Genomic DNA, 21319 nt, shown 5'->3' with positions numbered 1-21319 from the left:
TAGACCTTTTGCAAAAAGGGAGTCTTGATCAAGTCTTCTTTGCCATTTAATGTAGCCAGCTGGCATTTGTTGCTAATCGAAAGAATCTGGATCAGCACATCTTGTTGTTTGGATGGTCAGTTGGTGATGAGAAGAATGAAGCTGCAACTATTGAAATTTTGAATGATAATTGGTCTCCAAAGATTGAGGCTCAAGGTGATCTAAGCTTTCTTCCCATTCCACCTTAACTTGTTTAATCTTGCTTTCTTTTGCTTGACACAATCATTTTGCCCTGTATGTCTTAATTTCCACTTTCATCTTTCACACATTCTCGTTTTACATAATATGAAATGCTAGTCCTGAAGATGATTATTTATTTGGGGGAGAGAATTTTGCTGGTATGATGCGAGTGAATGTCCATTACAACTGGAAGCAATATTATGATGAAAATAAATTATGCTTTGCTCTTTTTTCTTTTTGGGTTTAGAACATTTCATATTGAGAAATATTTTATTTATTGTTCTCATTTGGATGTATAGTATTTTTCTCTTTTTTCCTATAAGTTTTTCCAGTTTAAGATCTTCTAAGTGATGGAGAACTGGTGTTGAAATAATGGATCAAAGTTTAACCTCGTCAGAATGATGTAAACCTTTTTTGGACACATTAGATGATGTCAAACCTTACAACTTAAGTGATTTATAACTGGCTATCCTTGTGCATTGCGAGTTCACTTTCGTGTATTGGTACTACTTTAATTCAACAGCCCTAAAATTTTTCCGATATGTGGAAAAATTGGAAGACCAAGACAAGAAATCAATCATCTTTTATTGTTGAAAAGAGTTGGGGAGTGTTTTCTTATTGAAGTCTTTAGTGGAAGTTGATGATTAACTTCAGTGTGATGACTATTTTTGTTCATTTAGATGAGGTTGCTTCCATTGAATTGAATTGAATGTGTCTAATCTAAACAAGGAAATGGATAAAATGTGGATTGTGAAGAGGATCGAGACGAAACAATGCACTCTACAATTGTCATGTTTGCGCCTTCTGACTTTGTGTATTCAGTTTAGAAATTACATCTTGTATGACAAGATAAATTTTAACGTTTAACACTTAGTTGGACAGAGGTTTTGATTCTTTCTTTATACAAGTTTTACTGAAGGAAGACAATTTTCGGCTTGGTTTCAGACAGTGGTGATGATATCTTGATCTTGGGACTTGCCATTGACAAAGTTTCCCAAAATGGGGAAGTTAAACTGTTGCTTGGTGAAGAAGAAAAAGAAGTTTCACCATGTTGCCTTCTGCTTTGTCTTACCAATGATGGAAGGGTGTCGATTTTCCATTTTGCTAGGTAATTCCACAGCCATTTGAACCTATATGTGGTTATTTTTAATGGTTTGCACTCGTATCTATGCCGGCGACAATCTTTTTTCTGAAGGATCTATGAAGTAATTTAAATGTTTTTGTAGTGCTACTGCTGCTTCAGCGCCACCCCACTCTACTGATTCTGATGAGAAGAATGATGCTTCTATAGTGGCATCATCACAAGATGTGCTAGTTGAATCTTCCAGCGCTCGGAAGCAAATAAACCAAGTAGATTCAGGGCTGCAACCTCATGAAGATAGAGGTCATAAAATTGTTGCAACGGATGCTCTATCATCTGCAGCAGTGAAGTTTAGCTCAGAAGAAGCGATTAAAACCAGAAATCAGGTAATGATACCTGTCTCATTAGATGGAAAGCTATAAGCAGCGAGAAGCAAAGATATCTTCTATGATAATCAATCTTGGTTGAGTCCTAACAGTCTTAACTTTTTGCAGAACCAAGGTGCAAAGTTGGAACAGTCCACATCCAAAACATCTATACATGTGGATGCTGGACGTGTGAGTAATTTCAGGACGCAAGAAACTCAAAAAGTAGCTGAAGTTAAACCTGGTGCAAAGAATTTCTCAGGAAATTCCTTGGGTAATTTTGCCATTCCTTCAATTGGGCAGAGTACGGGAACTGGCAGTGTCATGGAGTTACCTGGAAAGATCGTGTCAACAGGTTCCTCTACTGCTTCGTCCCTCTCAAGCGAACTCCGCATTTCTTCAAAACTTGATGAAAGACCCTCATCCACACCATTCAGTGGTGTTCAAAGCAAAACTTTTGATTTTTCTGATAGAAATTCTTCTGGCTCAAATGAGACAGCTGGAACTTCAGTATCAATTGATTCTTTCAAGCAGCGAGCCTTGGCGGGTGCAGGGAATATTGAGTCATTACCTGCTTTTCCCGGCTCAAGGTTGCCGTCACAGAAAGGTTTTGTATCGGAGCCTTTGAAGCCTCACTTGACCAGGGAGACTTGTGAGGGAATTCCATCAAAACAATTCCGCGATGTAAGTTTTATCTTGGATGAACTGTAAGATAGAGTGTGCTTGTGTGTGTATGTATCCTGTATGAGCAATAGCATATCAGTATGCTCTCTTTTTCTTCAGTTTCTTTTTCATTTATTTGTCATTTTTCTTTGGAAAGTTAAAATCATTCTTTTATCTATTCTGGCAAGTCTCCACGTTGACCCGGTTTTTGTTCAGTCCTTTTGGAGTGATAGAAATTGTTAGTGTCTCAATTTTTAGCAGTAAGCTAGTTTCCTTAATATAGTTAAACTAATAGGTATTCATAATTTTGGAACAATTAATATATTCTCAATTGTACATAACCTTCATATATTCTAGCATATGCTCCTCCTATGATTATTTTACTGCTTGCAGATTATTTTTTATATCATGCGAGTTTAATATTATATCCTGTGTTGTTTCTCAGATGCACGTGGTGGCATGCATTTTTCAAATTCTTTTTTCCTTTTTACATTTTTGATGAGTATATTTGAAATGGTATTGTATTCATACAGTAGTTTATCTGCCGCTTTTCTACAAGGTATTGGAACTTGCATAATCATGCCATATTCTCTATTTCCTTCAAGGTTGAGGAGATGGCCAGGAAATTGGATAGTCTTCTAGAAGGTATAGAAGGTGAAGGTGGGTTTAGAGATGCTTCCATTCGTGCTCACAGGAGTTCAGTTTTGGCATTGGAGGAAGGCATAGAGAGTGTTTCTGAGAAATGCAGGATATGGAGAGTAAGCTTTTATGTCCATTCTCTATCTCATTTGATATCTGCTATGATGGCATGTTTCTTATGCAACTTTCTCCTTTTGTCCCTGGTTTGCTGGTTTTCCTTTAATTCTCTTTTGATTTTTTTTTCATAATTGCTGACTTGTGGGTTTATTCACTGAACATATAGATTTTTGCTAATCTTGCTTTTAGTTTCATAAGTCAAAAATCAAGCACTTCATCTGATGTACTATAATCGTGAAAGTCCTAAACTGGCTTGAAGCTGGAACGCTGGTTTAAGATCAGTAGAAGGCACTGCTACTGTGGCTTTGCGTGGTTGAGGGTTTTGCTCCCTTGTAATTTCTATCTTCTAATTTGACAGCTGGAGCATTACGTTATTGGCGTTGATAATCTTTTCATAGTTGCATACAATAGTTCATTGTCATTACATTAGATGTGAAGGTCCCAAACTTGCTGAACTTCAATAGTAGATGAGGTGAAGGAAGAAGGCTCTCCTATGGTCTATTTCATTTTATGTAAACAAAACTAAAGCTATTTGGTTGTGATGATGCTTCTTATAAGACCATTGATTTTGCATGGTTATGATTGAGTCCTAATTCCACCCGTGTGAGCTTGCTGATAATCTTTTCATAGTTGCATACAATAGTTCATTGTCATTACATTAGATGTGAAGGTCCCAAACTTGCTGAACTTCAATAGTAGATGAGGTGAAGGAAGAAGGCTCTCCTATGGTCTATTTCATTTTATGTAAACAAAACTAAAGCTATTTGGTTGTGATGATGCTTCTTATAAGACCATTGATTTTGCATGGTTATGATTGAGTCCTAATTCCACCCGTGTGAGCTTGCTCACATTGCCTGTCGGGGACTGAGGCGTAGTTGTTGTTTATGATTGTGTCCTACCATTCATATGAAAACCTTCCAAATTAAATAAGAGATTACTAAGATAAAAAAAATAGGAGATTACTAAGATATGAAGTAAGTGAAAATTGCTGCTGCCCCCAGGGCTTAGTTCAAGTGGCAAAGGTTGAGGGCTTGTGACTTACGTCACGGGTTTGTGCCCTGCGTTATGCGAACTAAGCTTGGTATTTAAGTGTAGAACCGCAGATTGGCGGGCCCATTATCCCTGAGTTTCGGAGGCTGCAATTGGTCCTAAAGATTGGCCCCAACGGATTTCTCGGTCATAAAAAAAGTGAATTGCACAGTAACCAAGACAAACAAAAAGCTGCAGCAAAAGTGAACTGGAAAAACATAGGCAACCAAACATCATAGAAATACAATTTCTCTCTAAATCTCTTCTAACTTCCATCAGATGAGTTCAGTACTATGGCATCTTTCTATTTGCGAGAAGGATTACAGCAATTATTGGGAGGAAATCGTTTGAATTAAAGAAGGTGCAACAAGCAGATGGATTTTTTCCCCTGTATTATTGATGGATTGGGACTATGTGAGAGAAGTTTTTACAAAGAGAGGAATCAGTTAGGAAATGCTTTAAATCATAGAGTAATTTTTTAAACGGGGTCATAAAGAAAGCAGTGCAGTTCTTGAAAGATGGTCATGGCGAGGGTGGAGGCATTTGTAGATTTTTTCACAAAATTCTTGGAACAGGTGTTAGCTGGTATTGAAAGATCAAGGGTCTGAAATGACTGCTAAAACAATTGAGGTTTGGGATTGGAGAAATACACGGAGTATTAAAGATTCATGTTAGCAAAAGGTTTTCTCCAGCAAGGATATGCTCTGGGAGATCATTGTTGAAGAAGCTATCCAGTTTGGGTAAAAGTTGAATTGATAGAGCTAAAAACTTTAACCACAAAAAAGAAATTTAAGTATAGTTTTGAGATGGATAGGGGAAAGGGGACAATAACACGTAGGTCTTACAAGGAAGAAGAGCTTTTGAAGTACAAGTAGGTGATGGAGAACATGTTGCAGAGGAACTGCTATAATCCAATTTTTAATAATTGTCTCAAGAAACATGTAACATATTAAAAGAAATTAGTCTCAAGAAACGTGTATGCAAATAGGTAGAGAAGCGTATAACTCATGTGGGTGTTGGGTGGAGTCACTGACATGTGTGATGAGGCAGCAATTTCTTTGTGCAAATAGCAGAGTTTTGAAATTATAGGAGAAGGGATGAGCCATTCTTCTATTAAGCCAACTAACATGGGCTGTGAGGACTCTGAATGACAGGCTGGAAGATGCTGTTATTGGATGTGGAGAAACTGAAGATTGAGAGAGAGTCGGAATGGAAGTCATTGGTTCCATATAAAAGATGAATAAATGAACAAGGTGAACAAGAACCTAGTGGGAAGAAGTGAATTGTTTTGTTCAGTTTACTTGTCTAAGAAAATTGCTATTCTAAACTACAATGAAGACGACCAGCACATATTTTGGATTGCTAAATATGATTTGTCATTTCTTCCCATGGTACTTTTCTTCGTGGTACGTTTCTTCCTACAAAATTCAAGTGCTTTCTGTTAATGGTTTGCGAATCCCTTCAATCACTAAATGATGAATTGATACCTGAGAAAACATTTTATTAATGCCAAGCACATCTTGGAAAAAATTATGGGCATCAACTGGTGCCCTACTTTTTGTTATATAGATCTTCAGCAATGTAACCAAAGTTTTGAAAATCATGCAAACTTAAATATTTTTTAGAGAACGGAGTCATGGTACTGATTTGAGATCGTTGTTCTTCTCTAAAATCGTAGATAATCCGCTCTTCTTCGACGTTTGGTTGGCTTCCTTGGAGGAGGGAACCAAATTTAGAAAGTTGAGATTTATGGTCCTTCTTTTGATAAAGTAAAAAAGATTAAGGTCCTTTTCCAATGATAAAATAAAATTGCAACCATTGAAAAGTATCACCGAGTCAGTATGTAGAAAGGGCTCTCATTTGGAAGTAGGGATTGCAATACCAAGATCCTTTGGTTGGTTGGAACCAATGGGAATAGAAGTAGAAGATATTTTCAAAAAATCTCAAGTTCGATTTGGACCAAGCAATTCAAGATTGCAATACTATGTTCGGTTCAAGGAGGGAAAGAGCAAGAAAGACAACCGGGGAGGGGGGGGGGGTGTTGCTTGTTAGAAGCATTTATGAGAGGAGTTATCCATGTATTGAAACTAGCATAACTTTATACATTGTTTGGTTACAAAATGGGGGGAAATAATCCCCACGTAGAATCTAGCATAAGTTATAATGTTTGGTTGGTTTTTCCTTTTTTCCACATAAAAAATAGCATTGCTAATACAATGTTTGGTTTATATGTTCTTTTTCGTATAACTAATACACGCATAAGTTATATGGGAATCTATGTATTATTTTATGTATAATTGAAGATGGAATAGCTAATAAATGTATCAGTAATACTTGGATTAAAACACAAAATGATAAGAATACCCTCTATTCAAACTTGTACTTTTTTGCTTAAAAAAATTTAAAATATAGGGAAAAGGTCCAAAATTACTCCTCTACTATGGTATATTGTTTACTTATGCCACCCGTTATACTTTTCGTCCAAATCTATCCCTACCGTTAACAAAGTTTGCATAATTGCCCCTAACCCTAATGTCCCTCCACTGTGGCAGCCAACCCCTCTAATATTTTGTCCATGTCAGCTGCCAAGTCAGCAGGTCCCACTAATTAATCCACCCTTTTTCTTATTAAAATATTCGAATTTCCAAGAGACCGAGCAGCTTATGGTGTTCGAATCCTCTCCAAACAGAATCAAATATCAGTACAGGCTTCGCAAGGTATTTCCCACAAGAAATTTGAACACCCAATTGATTTGAGTCACAACTTCGATGAATTTCCAGATCTGAGAACGTCGACTCGTCAATCGCATTTTACGGATTCACTTATAATTCTAGATTTCGAGGGGTTTTCAACGATTTGCTTATCAGATTCAGAACAAACATACCTCAGACCTCCGAAAATGCAAACCCAGATTCGAAGTTCTAAGCTTGGCAATGGTGGCCTAGTTCTAAACCCCAAATCAGTGATGGGATTTCAAACCCAACTTCCAAATCCAAGTTTCAAGAGTAGAGATCAAGGATAAATTTTTAGTTAAACACTAGATTTCTCAATGAAGAACAAGAATTATAGCATGTTTGGCCAAGATGGAAAAATCAACTTATTTTGAGAATTGCTTTTTTCAAAAGTGCTTTTTGAAAAAGTACTTTTAGAGAAAAGCAGTTTGTGTTTGGCTAATCAATTTGAAAAGTACTTTTGAACAATAATTTGTGTTTGGCCAAGCTTTTCGAAAAATGCTTTTAAGTGTCAAATTACAAATAAGGATATGAAGAGATTTGCTAAATAGTTAATATTATATAAGTAGATAAATAATTACAAATATTTATTATTAAAGATAATAATTAAGTTTTTTATTTTATTTAAGTAAAATATAAAAATAAAATTGAAAAGTACTTTATTCTTTCAAGATAATTTAAATATATCAAAAAATCATTTAATAAATATGAAAGTTCATCCCAAAAGTCATTTTATATTACTTAATAGTTTAAACTAAGTAAGGTTATTTTGGTATATTTAATATTTTGCAAAGAGTATTTTTGGTAGGAAGAAAAGTCAAAACTGCTTCTGCTTCTGCTTCTGGGGAGAAGCTACTTTTTTCTGATTCTTCAAAATTGCTTCTGCTTCTAGCCAAAAGCACTTTTTTCCCCAAAAAAAGCTTGGCCAAACACCTCAAATTGAGGAAAAAAGCACTTTTGGCTTGGGGAGAAGTTTGGCCAAACAAGCTATTAGTGAGATATCAGATTTTAGAAGCAAACCATGAAGAACAAATATGAAGCAGACACAGTTTTTCTATTTTGGATAATTTTTTAGTTAAACGTTTGATTTCTCAATGAAGAACAAGAACAAATGAGCTTCTATTAATTGTGTTTGAATCATTTGGCGGTTGTTGGGTGGAAAGTGAGTTGAACATTACAAGCACCTAGTGCTAGATTAGCTTGGAGATCGAAGTTGTGGCTGGAAAAAAAGTTATTCAAATTTGAGAAGAAAAATATATGTTATTGTTTATTGGGAATTAAATTCAGTTGGTTGTGTGTTTGTGGAGCTGAAAATTCACTAAGATCTGGAGTAGAACTTTTGAAGAACACCATTACCTGGGTTCGTTGGGCTTAAAGCTTGAATTTTTAAAAGATAATTAGGAGTTATTTGTTGTCTGGGTTTGATTTGGAGCTAATCTTTGGTCTTCAAAACATCTGAACTTAACTACTTGGGCTATAAAATCATGATTAGCTATTCTGGAGATAACTTGGAACTGGAAAGAGATCTAAAGACTCCATTGGAAACATTCATCAAAGCTTCAAATCTGGTGGTTTTGATCTTTAAATGATGACCAAAATAATTCTTGAGTTAAGACTTAAGAGAATGAGAAGAAGATGAGAATATTTTAATAAGAAAAGGGGTGGGTTAATTAGTGCGACTTACTGACTTGGTAGCTGACATGGACAAAATATTAGAGGGGTTGGCTGCCACAGTGGAGGGACGTTAGGGTTAGGGGCAATTATGCAAACTTTGTTAACGGTAGGGATAGATTTGGACGAAAAGTATAACGGGTGGCAGAAGTAAACAATATACCATAGTAGAGGGGTAATTTTGGACCTTTTCCCTAAAATATATTACTCCCTCCGTTTCAATTTAGATGATGTAGTTTGACTTGACACAAAGTTTAAGAAAAAAAAGAAGACTTTTGAAACATGTGGTCCTAAAATCTTAAGGGCAAAAGCTTTTTGGGGCCATGATATTTTTGTGGCTATAAAAACTTATCATTAAGAGTAAAGTGGGTAAAATAAAACGTTTAAAGTTAAATTGTTTCCAATTATAGAAATGTGTCATTCTTTTTGGAACAGACTAATAAAGAAAGTGTGTCATTTAAATTCAAACATAGGGAGTAACAATTTTAATAAAATAAACTAGATAAATAATAAATAATACTCACATTACATTTCTATATTACTAATTCCTATTAGGGGCAAAGTGAGAGTGGCCTTTGGTGGACAAGATGAAGGGAGCGATGCTGAGATGGTTCGGACATGTGAAGAAGTGATGTATAAATGCCCCAGTGAGAAGGTGTGAGGTTGACAGTGGTGGTCTAAGGAGAGGTAGAGGTATGCCGAAGAAGTATTAAGGAGAAGTGATTAGACATGTCATGACACATCTTCAGCTTACCGAGGACATGGCCCTAGATAGAAGGATATGGAGGTCGAGGATTAGGATAGAAAGTTAGTAAGTAGTCGAGTTTAGAACACCGTATTTGTTCCTTAATTTCCATATCAGTATTATTATTATTTTTATCATTCTCGTATTATTTTATCCCTCGATTTCTACTATATCTGTTGTTTCTTTTGCTTCGGTTATGTTATTGCTTTGTTATTTGCTGTTGTTACTGTCCATGTCTTCATAATTCTCAACATGGCTTCTTCACTACTATTTTCTTTCTCAAACCTGCTTTGAACTGCTTTTCTTTAGCCGAGGGTCTATCGGAAACAACCTGCCTACCTCCACAAGGTAGGGGTAAGGTTTGCGTACACCCTACTCTCCCCAGACCCCAGTGTTATCAAAGGCTCGCTCAAAGCGCACTTAAGCCTTGAAGGGAAGCGCAAAACATGTTGAGTGCTTCGGTTCGCTTAGTTGTTCTTTATCCAAATATTTGGTGTTCATGCTTATAATTTTTAGTCTTGGACTACACATGTTTTTATAATTTTTTCTTCAGTTGCGCCTTTCTTCATTGAAGCTCACGCTTTATTTGCTTTTTGTGCTTAAAGCCCCAATGGACTTTAGCGCTTTTTTGCGCTTTTTGCTTTTGATAACACTGCCGGGCCCCACATGTGGGAATACACTAGGTATATTATTGTTTTTGTAATCCCTGCATAACTAATCTCTGCATAATCAGTGTTGTGAAAAGCTGGCGCTTCCTCGCTTAAAGCGAGAAGCGAAGCGAGGCGACCCATCGAGCGCTTCTGCTATCTGAAGCGTAGCAGGTATTCAAAAGCGCTCGCTTCCCACTAAAAAGCGAGAAGCGAGGATGCGAAACGATGCGTAAGAAGCGTGCGCTTCTCTGTTTTAAAGGGCTGCCCACCTATTTAATTAAAAAGGATGTTCTTTTTTTAAAACATATCGACCAGCAGCAACAGAGAAAGAAAGAGGCGACTTGGGTTCAAGTCTTCTTAACATATCGACCACCTTCTTCTTCTTATTCTTCTTCTTCTTCTTTCACCGTTTCAACGTCCAAATAGCAGCTAAATGCTGGCGATATTTTTTTTTTCCTTCAGTTCTTCTTTCTCATTCTTCTCCTCTTCTTCTTCTTCATTTTCTTGCACTGTTTTTTCGTTTGAAATGCTGTCCATTTTTTACTGGAATGGTATACTGCCCTTCCTCTTATTTTTATGTCCTTTATTCTTAGTTCTTATTAGTTGATGAAGAAGAAGTTGAAGAATATGACGAGCAATATAATAATGATAGTGGGATACAAGAATTTGACAATCTTGTAGAAGAATAGGATGCTCATTTTGTGCTTTAATTGATGCTACTCTTTAGTTTTTACATTGAAGTATTGAATGTTGTCTATGCAATATTTATTTTAATTATTTTTTAAAAAATTCCGCTTCACTTCAAAAAAGCGAACGCTTCGCTTCTCGCTTCTCGCTTTAAGCGAAAAGGGGGTTGTCGCTTTTCCTCGCTTCACGCTCTTCACAACACTGTGCATAACTAATCCCTACATAACCAACTCCTACATAACCTATTCCTGAATTACTAATCCTTGCATAACTCGTGTTCGAACCAAATGACCCCCAAGTGTCATACAATTCACCCTTTTTATCCCGTTGGAAAGGGCTAAAGAAGAAGTTCTTTGTTCTCAAAAGCTTTTCTCCTTCTTTAGGAAACTTGTTCAAATCAAACCAACAATCTGCATGTCCATTCAAGTCAAATCATGTACAACTTTTTTATTTGATTCTGCAACTATTTCCATTGAGTCAACGACTATTTTAATTGAATCTTCGACTCCTTCAATTGATTTTTCAGCTTCAACATCTGTCGTTGAGTTTCAATCAATTTCTATTAAGTCTTCAACCGTTTCTGTTGAGTCCTCAACTATCCATTGATTTTTCAACTCTCTTTTAAAAGAAATATACTCATACAACTTACACTCCTGGAGTATCTTCTTTACTAATTTTTACTAGGACTAGTATTATTTACGTGAGATGAAAGAACTTGGATATTGAAAAGAAATAACTTAAAAAAGTTATAAACCAAAGTGGTTGCGGGAACGATATGCTTTGGTTACCGACATAGGCTTCCAAGAATACAAAGAAAATCTGAATAGAGGTAGTACTAGTAGTAATCAGAAGTGATAAATGTTCTTTGACAATAAAATGCTACTATTGGAAAGTGAGTACTATTTATCGCTTTTGACCTCTTTAATGGCAACGATAAAATTGGAGAAGAAATTTAATTTTCCTTTATTTTCTAAAGTGACAGATATTTTGAAACATTTTTTGGGCCAAAACAACATTTGAAATGGGACGGAGGGAGTATAGGCCAATTCTCCCAATCTCTTCTCTTGTATTTCCACTTCCTACCAGAATTACTGCTGGATGAGTTTTAGAAATATTTCTTCTTCTAATTGCAGGGGGTAATGGATGAGCAACTTGGCGAGATACAGCTTCTCCTTGATAAGACAGTACAAGGTATATATAACCGATCTTGTCCACTAAGTAGGCTGCTTTATTATTCTTATGATCTCCTAAGTAAGTTTATTGTTAATCATTTATTTGATATAGACATCATAATTGTGACAAAAAAACGATGAAGCAAAGCTTTAACAAGACAAATGGGTAAAGTTTCTTTTACTCCTATTTGGAGTTCAATCATTCCCAAGATCTGGATATGAAGTGCTACACTTCTAAAAAGTTTTGAATTGTCATCTTCACAGTTCAGTTTACACCTCAAAAGTTTAGGAAGACTATAACTAGGCAACCAAGTTACCATGTTGGGATGTGCAAGCTGTAGTTGCGGATGATTTAATGTTGTTTTATAATCTGGTACCGAAGATAGTCCTCATAATTAGCTCAGTCAAAGTAATAGAATAAGTATTTTGGTCCTTTGCATCCGGTGAAGGTAAGCTTCTAGCTTCAATGGTTTGATTTTCAACAGCCTGCTTTTCAGCCATTTTTCTTTCCTTTTTTTTGGTTGAAAAGAAGAAAGAATTTGGTGAGGATGGAATGGATTAAGGAAAAGGACTAACATCCAGGCTCCGATGCCATGTGAGGAACGTGGAAAATAGAGGGGAATTTGGGAATAGAATTGCTTAATTATTCCCTCAAGCATGTTGGGATTTTAATTGTGTTTACAAGTAATCAGAAAGAAAGTAATTCCTCTTCCTATTTACACAATAATTTGAATTTGAGACGTACCAAGGGTGTGGCCTAGTGGTCAATGAGGTGGCGTTGAACCATGGGGTCTCAGGATGAAATCTCAACGGAGGCAAAAGCACAAAGTGTTTTCTTCTCATTTGTCCAAGCCTTGGTAGATAGAGTTATCCAATACCTGTGCTGGTGGGAGGTAGCTGGTAACCCGTGGTTATAAAAAAAATTCGGATTTGAAACATTTCCTATATTTACAAGTAATGGGTTCTTACGATTACCAATTTCCTAAAAAGAAAACCGACCTAATTCTTAGCACAATTCTTTTTCCCATTTCTCTGATTTCTCATACTGGTCTTTGCCAATGTCAAATCAGTCGTGGGATATGTTCAGAGGGCATTATCTTATGAAATTTTTGTGCTTTGCCGCATCAGCTTCAGAATGTACATCTGGAAGCACAAGGGATATGTTCAGAGGACATTATCTTCCTAGCACCCTGCTTCGTCTCTCTTCAATTTCTCTGTCTTCAATTACCTCTCTTTTGGGATGTTGGAGCTTAAAACCATATAACCGTACCACAATCACTGCATTTATTTGAAAGAAACAGCTTGTGATTAAAGACATTGAGAGTATTGCCTGTTCATTTTAATAACCTTATTATTGTTGATAGCATTTATCTCATAATTTTATGGTGTATGCTCTCTTTATTCTCAGTTTTGGCGAGGAAAGTATACATGGAAGGAATATTTAAGCAAGCTACTGATGAACGGTACTGGGATCTCTGGAATCGCCAGAAATTAAATTCTGAACTGGAGTTAAAGAGGCAACATATAAAGGAAGTTAATAAGGTGCCAACAGAATGTTCAATGCTAATGCTTTTGTTCCTTCCTGTCCTAAAGTTTTCCTTATCACTTCTGATTTTCTCCTTTCTGTAGAGCTTAACCAGCCAGCTGATTGAATTGGAAAGACATTTTAACACACTTGAGTTGAATAAGTTTGGTGACACTAGCGGGATACAAACAAGTAAAAGAGGTTTCCAGAGCAGGCCTGGACAACCCAGGTATTGGTTTGGCTCTTTATTTTTTGGCTACACAATTAGTTTATCTTTGTTATGATTGTCTACTTTCTGCTATCACTTCAAATTATTGCACTTGTTGCATCCAACTTTCTTTCCTCCCTACAAGAGTGAATTTATTTCTCCAACCTGCTTTCCCTCTGTATTGGAACCTTCTTTTTCTTGTCTTAATGATCACATTTAGGGTGAACTTTGGATCTATTCGCATTCCAGGCATGTCCAGTCCTTGCACAGTTTACGTAATACAATGACTACACAACTAGCAGTAGCAGAGCAGCTCTCTGAAAGTCTCTCGAAACTGATGACTGATTTGAGCATAGATTCTCCTGCAAAAGGTCAGAATGTTAGGAAGAAATTGTTCGAGACAATTGGTCTATCCTATGATGGTGCCTCTTACAACTCTCCAGTTGGGGAAAAGGCTGTAGATACACCTTTTAACAAAGAATTATCAGCATTTCTTGCTGTTAAAGAGCGATCCAGGAGAAAGCAAACGAGCCCTGTGAAGAGCGCTGAACCAGAGACAGCAAGGAGACGCCGTGACTCACTTGATCGGGTAATATTCCAACCTTCTCTTGAGATGCGGATAACGTTACCTTGAACACGTTTATACATGGGCCTGTGCTTTGTTGTGTCAAATGTCATTTCAATATGAATAATTGCTGCTGTTATATGTTGCTGATCCAACTGCTGTTAACCCTCATTACTTCACTTATTGTGCACATGAAGGAGTGACATTCAACATATGTTCTGTAGTATAAGATAACAGATGATTCAGGTTTCATGAGGCAGCTCTGGATCAGAAAAAGCTACATCCACTGCAAAAAACTGAAAAATTTCAGTTTTTTCATGGTTAATCTTTCTATAGTTTTGGTTCGCTTTTTGGTTTCGAGGATCCGGTAAAAACTATAAAACTGGACCAAATTTTTGAAAAATTGAACCGACGGACGCCCACCCCTATGAAGAATTATTAGGGTTAAGAAGGAAAGCTATAGTTGGGATAGAAGAATCCGAAGAGTCGTCCAAATGATTTAAATACTATTTTCGATTATTGGAGAGGCTGTATGATTCAAGCAAATAGTATCTGGAATAGTGAACAGTCATCAAAAAATCACCTTACGGTATCACCTGAACAGTTATCAGAAAGTCACCATAAAAAAATTGGTACTTGTAGTTACTGATCTACTATTACATTACTGTTATTTCGGTAAGTATTACATTTACTGTTATCCAACTGTTACTTAAGCTTTGTTTATGTTATATGCATCTTTTAATTTTTAATATTGAGGCTTGAGGGCCAGAATCTTGTCGAAAAGGTTTTCATTTTCCGAATGTCGACTAGAAGTTTCTGGAGAAGTGGTTGGGACAATGGATGGGATAGTGGTTGAAAGAACGGTGAGAATACTAGCCGAAAAGAGGGGGATATTGGAAAAAGACTCATTGTTGGTGAAACAGTGATAGGGAAAAAATGGCGCCACCAGTAATTTAAACAGAAGACTAAGTTGGCATGTAAATATCTGACAAGACTAAGTTGCTTACAAGACCTTCAAATCTTGGATTAAAAACCCCTTAGTAAAAATATCTGCTGATCTGTTGGCACAAATGGCAAGCACATACTTGTTTTTACAAACAGAGTAGAAATCACGTTCAAAGAAATTGCTCTAAGCCTACTTTGATTGTCTTGGAAACAAAGTGATATTAATATGAACTAAATGTCTTTCCCTTTTGTGTGCTTTAATAAAAAAACCAAAAAATATTTTTCTCTCTCAGAATTGAAGAAGACATCGTTGGATTACCTTTTGGAGAAAAGTACGGTTCCTAAAAAAATAATCGCACTACCTTTAAAATAACCGTGTAGTTCAACCGTGTTGTAACTTCTGTGGCGCTAACCTCGGGATGTAGACCAAAGAGGAGTTGGCTTACAAATAAGTATTTTCATTTCAGTTAGTAGCACGTGTGATGGAAATTTCCATTCAGTCTATAGATGATTTTGAAACAAAAAGAACAACATGTTGGGCTTTGTGAATACTAGACATAAACTTTAGGGAATTGCAGGGAGCTTCACTAGGTTGTTGGGAGTGGGTAACCACAACGCAGGTTGGCTTTATACTTGGAATGGCGACCTAAGAGGAATTGGTTCACAGTAGGTATTGCCAGTGGCATCTTTCAGCAATTAGCTTGTACAATGGAAGGTATATGTATTTAAATTATTTTGCAGAGCAAACGAAAGACAAGCTGTCAAGCATTCTGAATACTTGATTACCTAGTAAAGCACAAACTACAAAGTAAAAGTAGCTATTATGTCTTTGCTGACTGTTAATCCATGGAGCGATGTGAGTAAACTGCACAGGTTAGTGTGGAGTATGTAGTTGGGAACTTGTAATTAAGAGGGTAAACTTTAGCATCTATTCTATTTGTTGTTCCTTAAATTTGTTGTGCAGTTTTTCATAGATCTGAAGCTTCATTATTCCTTTAAAGCTAAAGTTTCTCCTGCTGCATTCCTTAAATTGGTATCTGAAGAAATATACTTGGTAGTTGGCATTTTTATGCCTATATAATCATTAAGTGCTGGTTTTATCATTCATCTTGTTCTACGCTTAACTTGTACGCATCATTTGTGACCTTTGGCAGAATTGGGCTAGCTTCGAACCTCCAAAAACAACTGTGAAAAGGATTGTCCTGCAAGAAGATCGTCAGAAGGATATTGCAAATAGGTCATCTTTGTCACTGGATAAGAAACATCACCATTCTCAGATGCGAGAAAGATCAGCGACTGCTCAATCTAATATCTTTAATGCCTCTTCCACCTCCTCACAGCAACTTAAAAGCAAAGGTTTCCACCCTAAACCAAATAATATGGTGAATGTGTGCTTCATTAAATGGATGTTATGTAATTAAGTATATTTTGCTGAAAAATATGTAGGTCTTCATGATATGCCAGCAAAGCAGTCCACTGAAAATCCTTTTTTCCAATGGGCTGATGGACTTCCAAGACATGCAGCTGAAATGCCACCAATGAGTTCTCCAGTATCTTTACTGCAGCGTGAATCACAGTCAATCGCGGTCACTAGCCAATACTGTTCAGTAGATACTCACAATCTTGCTAAGGAAAGATCAGGTAGCAGCACGATACCTCTTAGAGATACTGTGCAAACAGGTGGACTGAAGGCTATTCAGCAATCTGAGAACAGAATGCAGCAGCCAAACTCATCGAATCCTCCTGCACAGACATGTACCCCAATCAAGTTTTCAATTGAGACTTCAAATGCGGTTGATAAACCTGGAATCACCAAACCTACAATCAGAGATTGGAAGAATGCAGCGGTGACTAGTGAAAGCACGCAGTTTGAATCTAGCAGTAGTCCTAACTATTCCTTGTCCACTGCAGCTGCTGCTGATTCTCCCTTCACTCTATCTGCGAAGGTCATACACTCTGAAGTTGTGAATGCGAGCCAGGTTACTGAGAATCCATTTTCTTCCCAAGCATCAACATGGAGTTCCTCGTCCCAAGTAAAAATCACGCCATCAGCATCTGCGTCTTCTTCACAAGAGCCAATGTTTTCACCAATATCATCTACATCATTTGAATCCATTTCTAAAGCCAATATGGGTTCTAGTCAAAAGGTCTCTCAATCTCAATCATCAGCTGCTTCTATGACGCAGTCTTCATCTCTTCTGAGCACTCAAAAGTTGGATTCCTTACTCATTACCCCTCCCTCAGATGGTACAAAGTCTGAGTCTCCAACAGGCTCGTCTCTGCCTTCAGTTGCCATACTTGATACGAAGGCTGATAAGAATTCCGACAGACCAGCTTCAATTGCGAATCTAAGTACGAAGATGGATACACCACAAGATTCAGCTTCACAGCCTCCAGTATCTGTCAGCGTATCTAATTTACAAACTGGACCGTCGGTCCAGTCAAAATCCACTAACGAACAATCAGCCAGTTTAAATTCTGCAAATCAGATCAGTTCTGGTGGGACATCAAGCGAAGTCTTAGATGTGGGCTTGAATACTACACCAGGACAGCCATTTTCTGCTTCTGCCATTTCACCACCAATAGCGACATCAAGTACTGGTAGTGCAATTAATGTGAAAAGTGGTAGTTCAGATGTTGTCAACCACGAGGATGAGATGGAAGAAGAAGCTCCTGAGAGTAGTCAGATGACTGAGAATCCACTGGGAAACCTGGCTGGGTTTGGTATTGGGACTGCTGCTACTCCAGTTACTGCGAAACCTAATCCATTTGGTGCAGTATCACCCAGTAAAGCTTCATCTCCGGCAAATTCCTTATTTACAAGTACAGCTTCAGGCGGTGAGCTATTTCGACCAGCATCGTTTAGTTTCCAACCGATACAGCCACCCCAACCGTCAGCATCTGCAAATTTTGGTGCTTTTCCTGGTAGCTTCAGCCTCAGTTCCACGAGTCAAGCTCCGGCGATGGGTGGGTTTGGCCAGCCGGCTCAGGTTGGACAAGGGCAGCAAGCTTTAGGATCAGTTCTTGGTACTTTTGGACAATCAAGGCAGATTGGTGCTGGGCTACCCGGAACTGGTGCGGCATCTGCAAGCTCTTTTGGGAGGGGTTTTGTAAGCAATAACTCTGCTGGTGGTTTTGGAGGCGGGTTTTCTGGAGTTTCTTCTACTGGTGGTGGGTTTGCCAGTCTGGCTTCTGGTGGTGGTGGATTCACTGCCGCTGCTGCACCTGGTGGTGGATTTGCTGCCGCTGCTGCACCTGGTGGTGGATTCGGTGCTGCTGCTGCTGCTGCTGCTCCCGGTGGCGGATTTGCTGCCGCTGCCACATCTGCTGGTGGATTTGCTGCTGCTGCCACATCTGCTGGTGGATTTGCAGTTGCTGCCACAGCTGGTGTTGGATTTGCTGCTCCAACTGCTGTTGGTTCAGGCTTTTCAGGTATGTTTCTTTGCTATTCGACCAAATCGTTCCTATTTGATTTGGATTAAGTAGAATGTGAAATTTTTAAATAGCAAAGAAAAGTGAGTCCTTTCTTTGTTATGAAGAATCTTGTGACAATTTATATATGGTTTCCCTCACTGGAATTTTAAACTATTTTGTCTTATGGATTTCTCATTGTTTGAAATTTCCAGCGAGGGAAACCATATATAAAAAAGAAAAAAATTGTCTTTTGGAAAGCGAGTGAGGAATATTGTTCTCTCTTCTATCTGTGGTACACACTAGTATGCTTAATTTGTTACTTTGTGTGACTCAAATGATTTGAAATTTTACATAATACTACTGATATAGATTACTTGACATGGTAAGATACCCTCGCTTATATGTCTGATTTTTTCAACTGTGCTAAATTTTGAAGGCGGTGGTTTTGGAGCTTTTAGCAGCCAACAAAGCGGTGGCGGTGGCTTCCCTGCATTTGGTGGGAGTTCAGCTACTGCAAGACCACCTTCTGAACTCTTCACGCAGATGAGAAAGTAGTTCGACTGACACAAATCTTGTAAAGAAAATTAATCAGAGAAACAAGGAGGATAAATGAGTGCTGTAGAAGAAGTTGTACTTAGTAGATTGTTCCAGTTCACTCTTTGTTAGTACAAATTATCTCCTGTTATATCAGTTGTGGATGAAGCTGAGTGATGGGACAGACTCTTGCATCTTTGTTGTGTATTATTTCATGTCACTTTTGCTCTTGGCGAGTTGGAGCAAGCAACTACACTTATCCTACAGCTTTATCCCACGTCTACCCTTTTCTTTTTTTTATGGATTGAGACTCTGGAAACTCATTTTATTCCCCTTTTTCATTGCATTATTCCCTCGTTATTCCAAAAAGAAAAAGAACAGAAAAAAAAAATCTCTGGCCATAAAAGAGTAGATTTTTGGCTTGGACCTAGTTACAAAATTGCGCTGAGCCTGATGTGTCAAGCTCCTATGTCATTTGATTGTTGTATTCTGAGATAGCTAATTTCGGGATTGTTATCGCACATTGAATGTGGTATAAATATAACACTGAAATTGTGTTATAATTTATCTTGGAATTACTATACCAAAAATAATATTCAACTAAATATGAAATTAAATAATACCACATTCTATTTCGTGATTTTTTTAGGTTCTTTATCCCATGAACCAAACAGAGGAAATGTCAGAAGCAGAGGGCAAACATGTTTAGTTGTAAAACAACACTTCTACCGTTCTGCTCTGTTGGTAATCACGACCAACCCCAAATTACTTCGAACAAAAACGCTTTAACATACTCAGATTCTCTTATTGTTTCACTTGGACAACGTTAAATTTCACGAGTGTAGCCTGTTATTTACTTTTTTTAGTTGATTTTCCTTTACATTGTTAGCGCAAACTTATTGCTAATGGATGTTTGTTTTAAATATTTTGATAATAGAGGTGAAATTATACTTTAATTGATAGGATGACAAATAAGAAGATATGCATTTAGAGTTTTTTTGTTTTTTTTTTCGAGGATTTTGCACCCATATATAATTGTTTTTAAATTTGTTTTTTTGAATGTCCTTCAAAGATTCGGAAAAAGTTCCTTACATCTTTTTCAAGTCAGTTAAATAGGGTAAAAACTGGAAATAAAAATTAGAATAGAATAGTCCAAACAAAAACTAATTAACTACAATAATGCTTGAGATGCGCTCAAATGGAGTGACACGATTGGAGAAGATTCATACAGATCTAAAGTTGAATTAGGTATTGATGAGTAATGTATTAGCCAAATGAATAATTATCATAGAACTAGTCGATTTATTTATAAGAGTTCGTTGCAATTAAATTGAGTGACGGTGATGAGGACAGTCATTTTGGTCTTATAATTCTGCAAGCTACAAATCTTTATTTCAAATGCTATTTTTACTATTGGGAGAAATTCAAAAATAGCCAGATTTACAAGTAGTAATTGAAAAATAGCTACAGTTTCAAAAGTAATAGAAATTTAGCCATTTTTTATGTAAAGATAAATCTGAACGAAAACACCGTTCAAAATCCGGAAAATATTCCAGCATAATATACTGGAGTTACAGTATAATATACCGGTCCAACATAATATGCTGAAAGTTCATACACAGGTGCTCCAAATCTCCAGTATATTATGCTGAAACTTTCCGCGTTGGAATTCCCGCATAATATGCTGGAAGTTCATACACAGGTGCACCAATCTCCAGTATATTATGCTGGACCGGTCCGTGTTGCAGCAAAATAGTGGCTATTTTTCAATGACTTTGCAAACACTTGCTATTTTTGAATTATCGGTCCGAAAACTGGCTAGCCCGTGCTATTTTATTATTTTCCACTGACAGATTGGTGAAAACATCATATTTTTGTTCTTGTTGTTCATCGTCATCCATCGTGGTTATTGTTATTTGTTTGCACTTATGTTTTTATTAGTTAAACTAAGTCATGTCTGTCATTGTAATTTATAGCCTTTATATTTTCTTCTATTGTTACTATTATAGTTATCTTTGTTGGTATTTCGATAATTATTGTTATTAAAACAACAGTAACGCTTCTACTGCTGCTACTACTTGTAGCTTTGCTAAAATAATGATCCTTGTCTCGTCTTAGTAAATTATTCGTTAATTAAAAATGATTTAATTAATTGGTTAATCATTGTTTCTACCCAATTGAGCAAGGACACAATTTAAAGATAATATAGTCGATGAAGTTTTCTGTCGAGCAATCAAAATCTCTATATTGGTGTTTCTTTCCCCCCTATTCATTGTTTTCCGTTAATATAAGCAAGCTTTCATTCAATACTCTTTTCAATTCTCTCGTTGCAAATTGTGATTTGGACATCGACTTTTC

General features: G+C 37.0%; 1 protein-coding gene across 1 annotated transcript in view; it reads left to right on the top strand.

Moving 5' to 3' along the window:
* LOC107802780 (nuclear pore complex protein NUP214) overlaps positions 1 to 19261 on the top strand; it is a 35898-nt gene extending 16637 nt beyond the window's left edge. The window contains exons 7-18 of the mRNA XM_016626349.2: positions 56 to 195; positions 1165 to 1327; positions 1446 to 1686; positions 1795 to 2349; positions 2934 to 3086; positions 11732 to 11789; positions 13179 to 13312; positions 13400 to 13524; positions 13753 to 14092; positions 16168 to 16369; positions 16460 to 18445; positions 18864 to 19261. Coding sequence (XP_016481835.2) covers positions 56 to 195; positions 1165 to 1327; positions 1446 to 1686; positions 1795 to 2349; positions 2934 to 3086; positions 11732 to 11789; positions 13179 to 13312; positions 13400 to 13524; positions 13753 to 14092; positions 16168 to 16369; positions 16460 to 18445; positions 18864 to 18982 — 4216 coding nt within the window. The 3' untranslated portion in view covers positions 18983 to 19261. The remainder of the gene's footprint in view (positions 1 to 55; positions 196 to 1164; positions 1328 to 1445; positions 1687 to 1794; positions 2350 to 2933; positions 3087 to 11731; positions 11790 to 13178; positions 13313 to 13399; positions 13525 to 13752; positions 14093 to 16167; positions 16370 to 16459; positions 18446 to 18863) is intronic.
* The last annotated feature ends 2058 nt before the right edge of the window (positions 19262 to 21319 follow it).

The sequence above is a fragment of the Nicotiana tabacum genome, chromosome 19 (assembly GCF_000715075.1).
Source record: "Nicotiana tabacum cultivar K326 chromosome 19, ASM71507v2, whole genome shotgun sequence".
Lineage (NCBI taxonomy): Eukaryota > Viridiplantae > Streptophyta > Magnoliopsida > Solanales > Solanaceae > Nicotiana > Nicotiana tabacum.
Note: the sequence above shows the minus strand (reverse complement) of the source record. Positions and strands in the feature narration are given on the sequence as shown.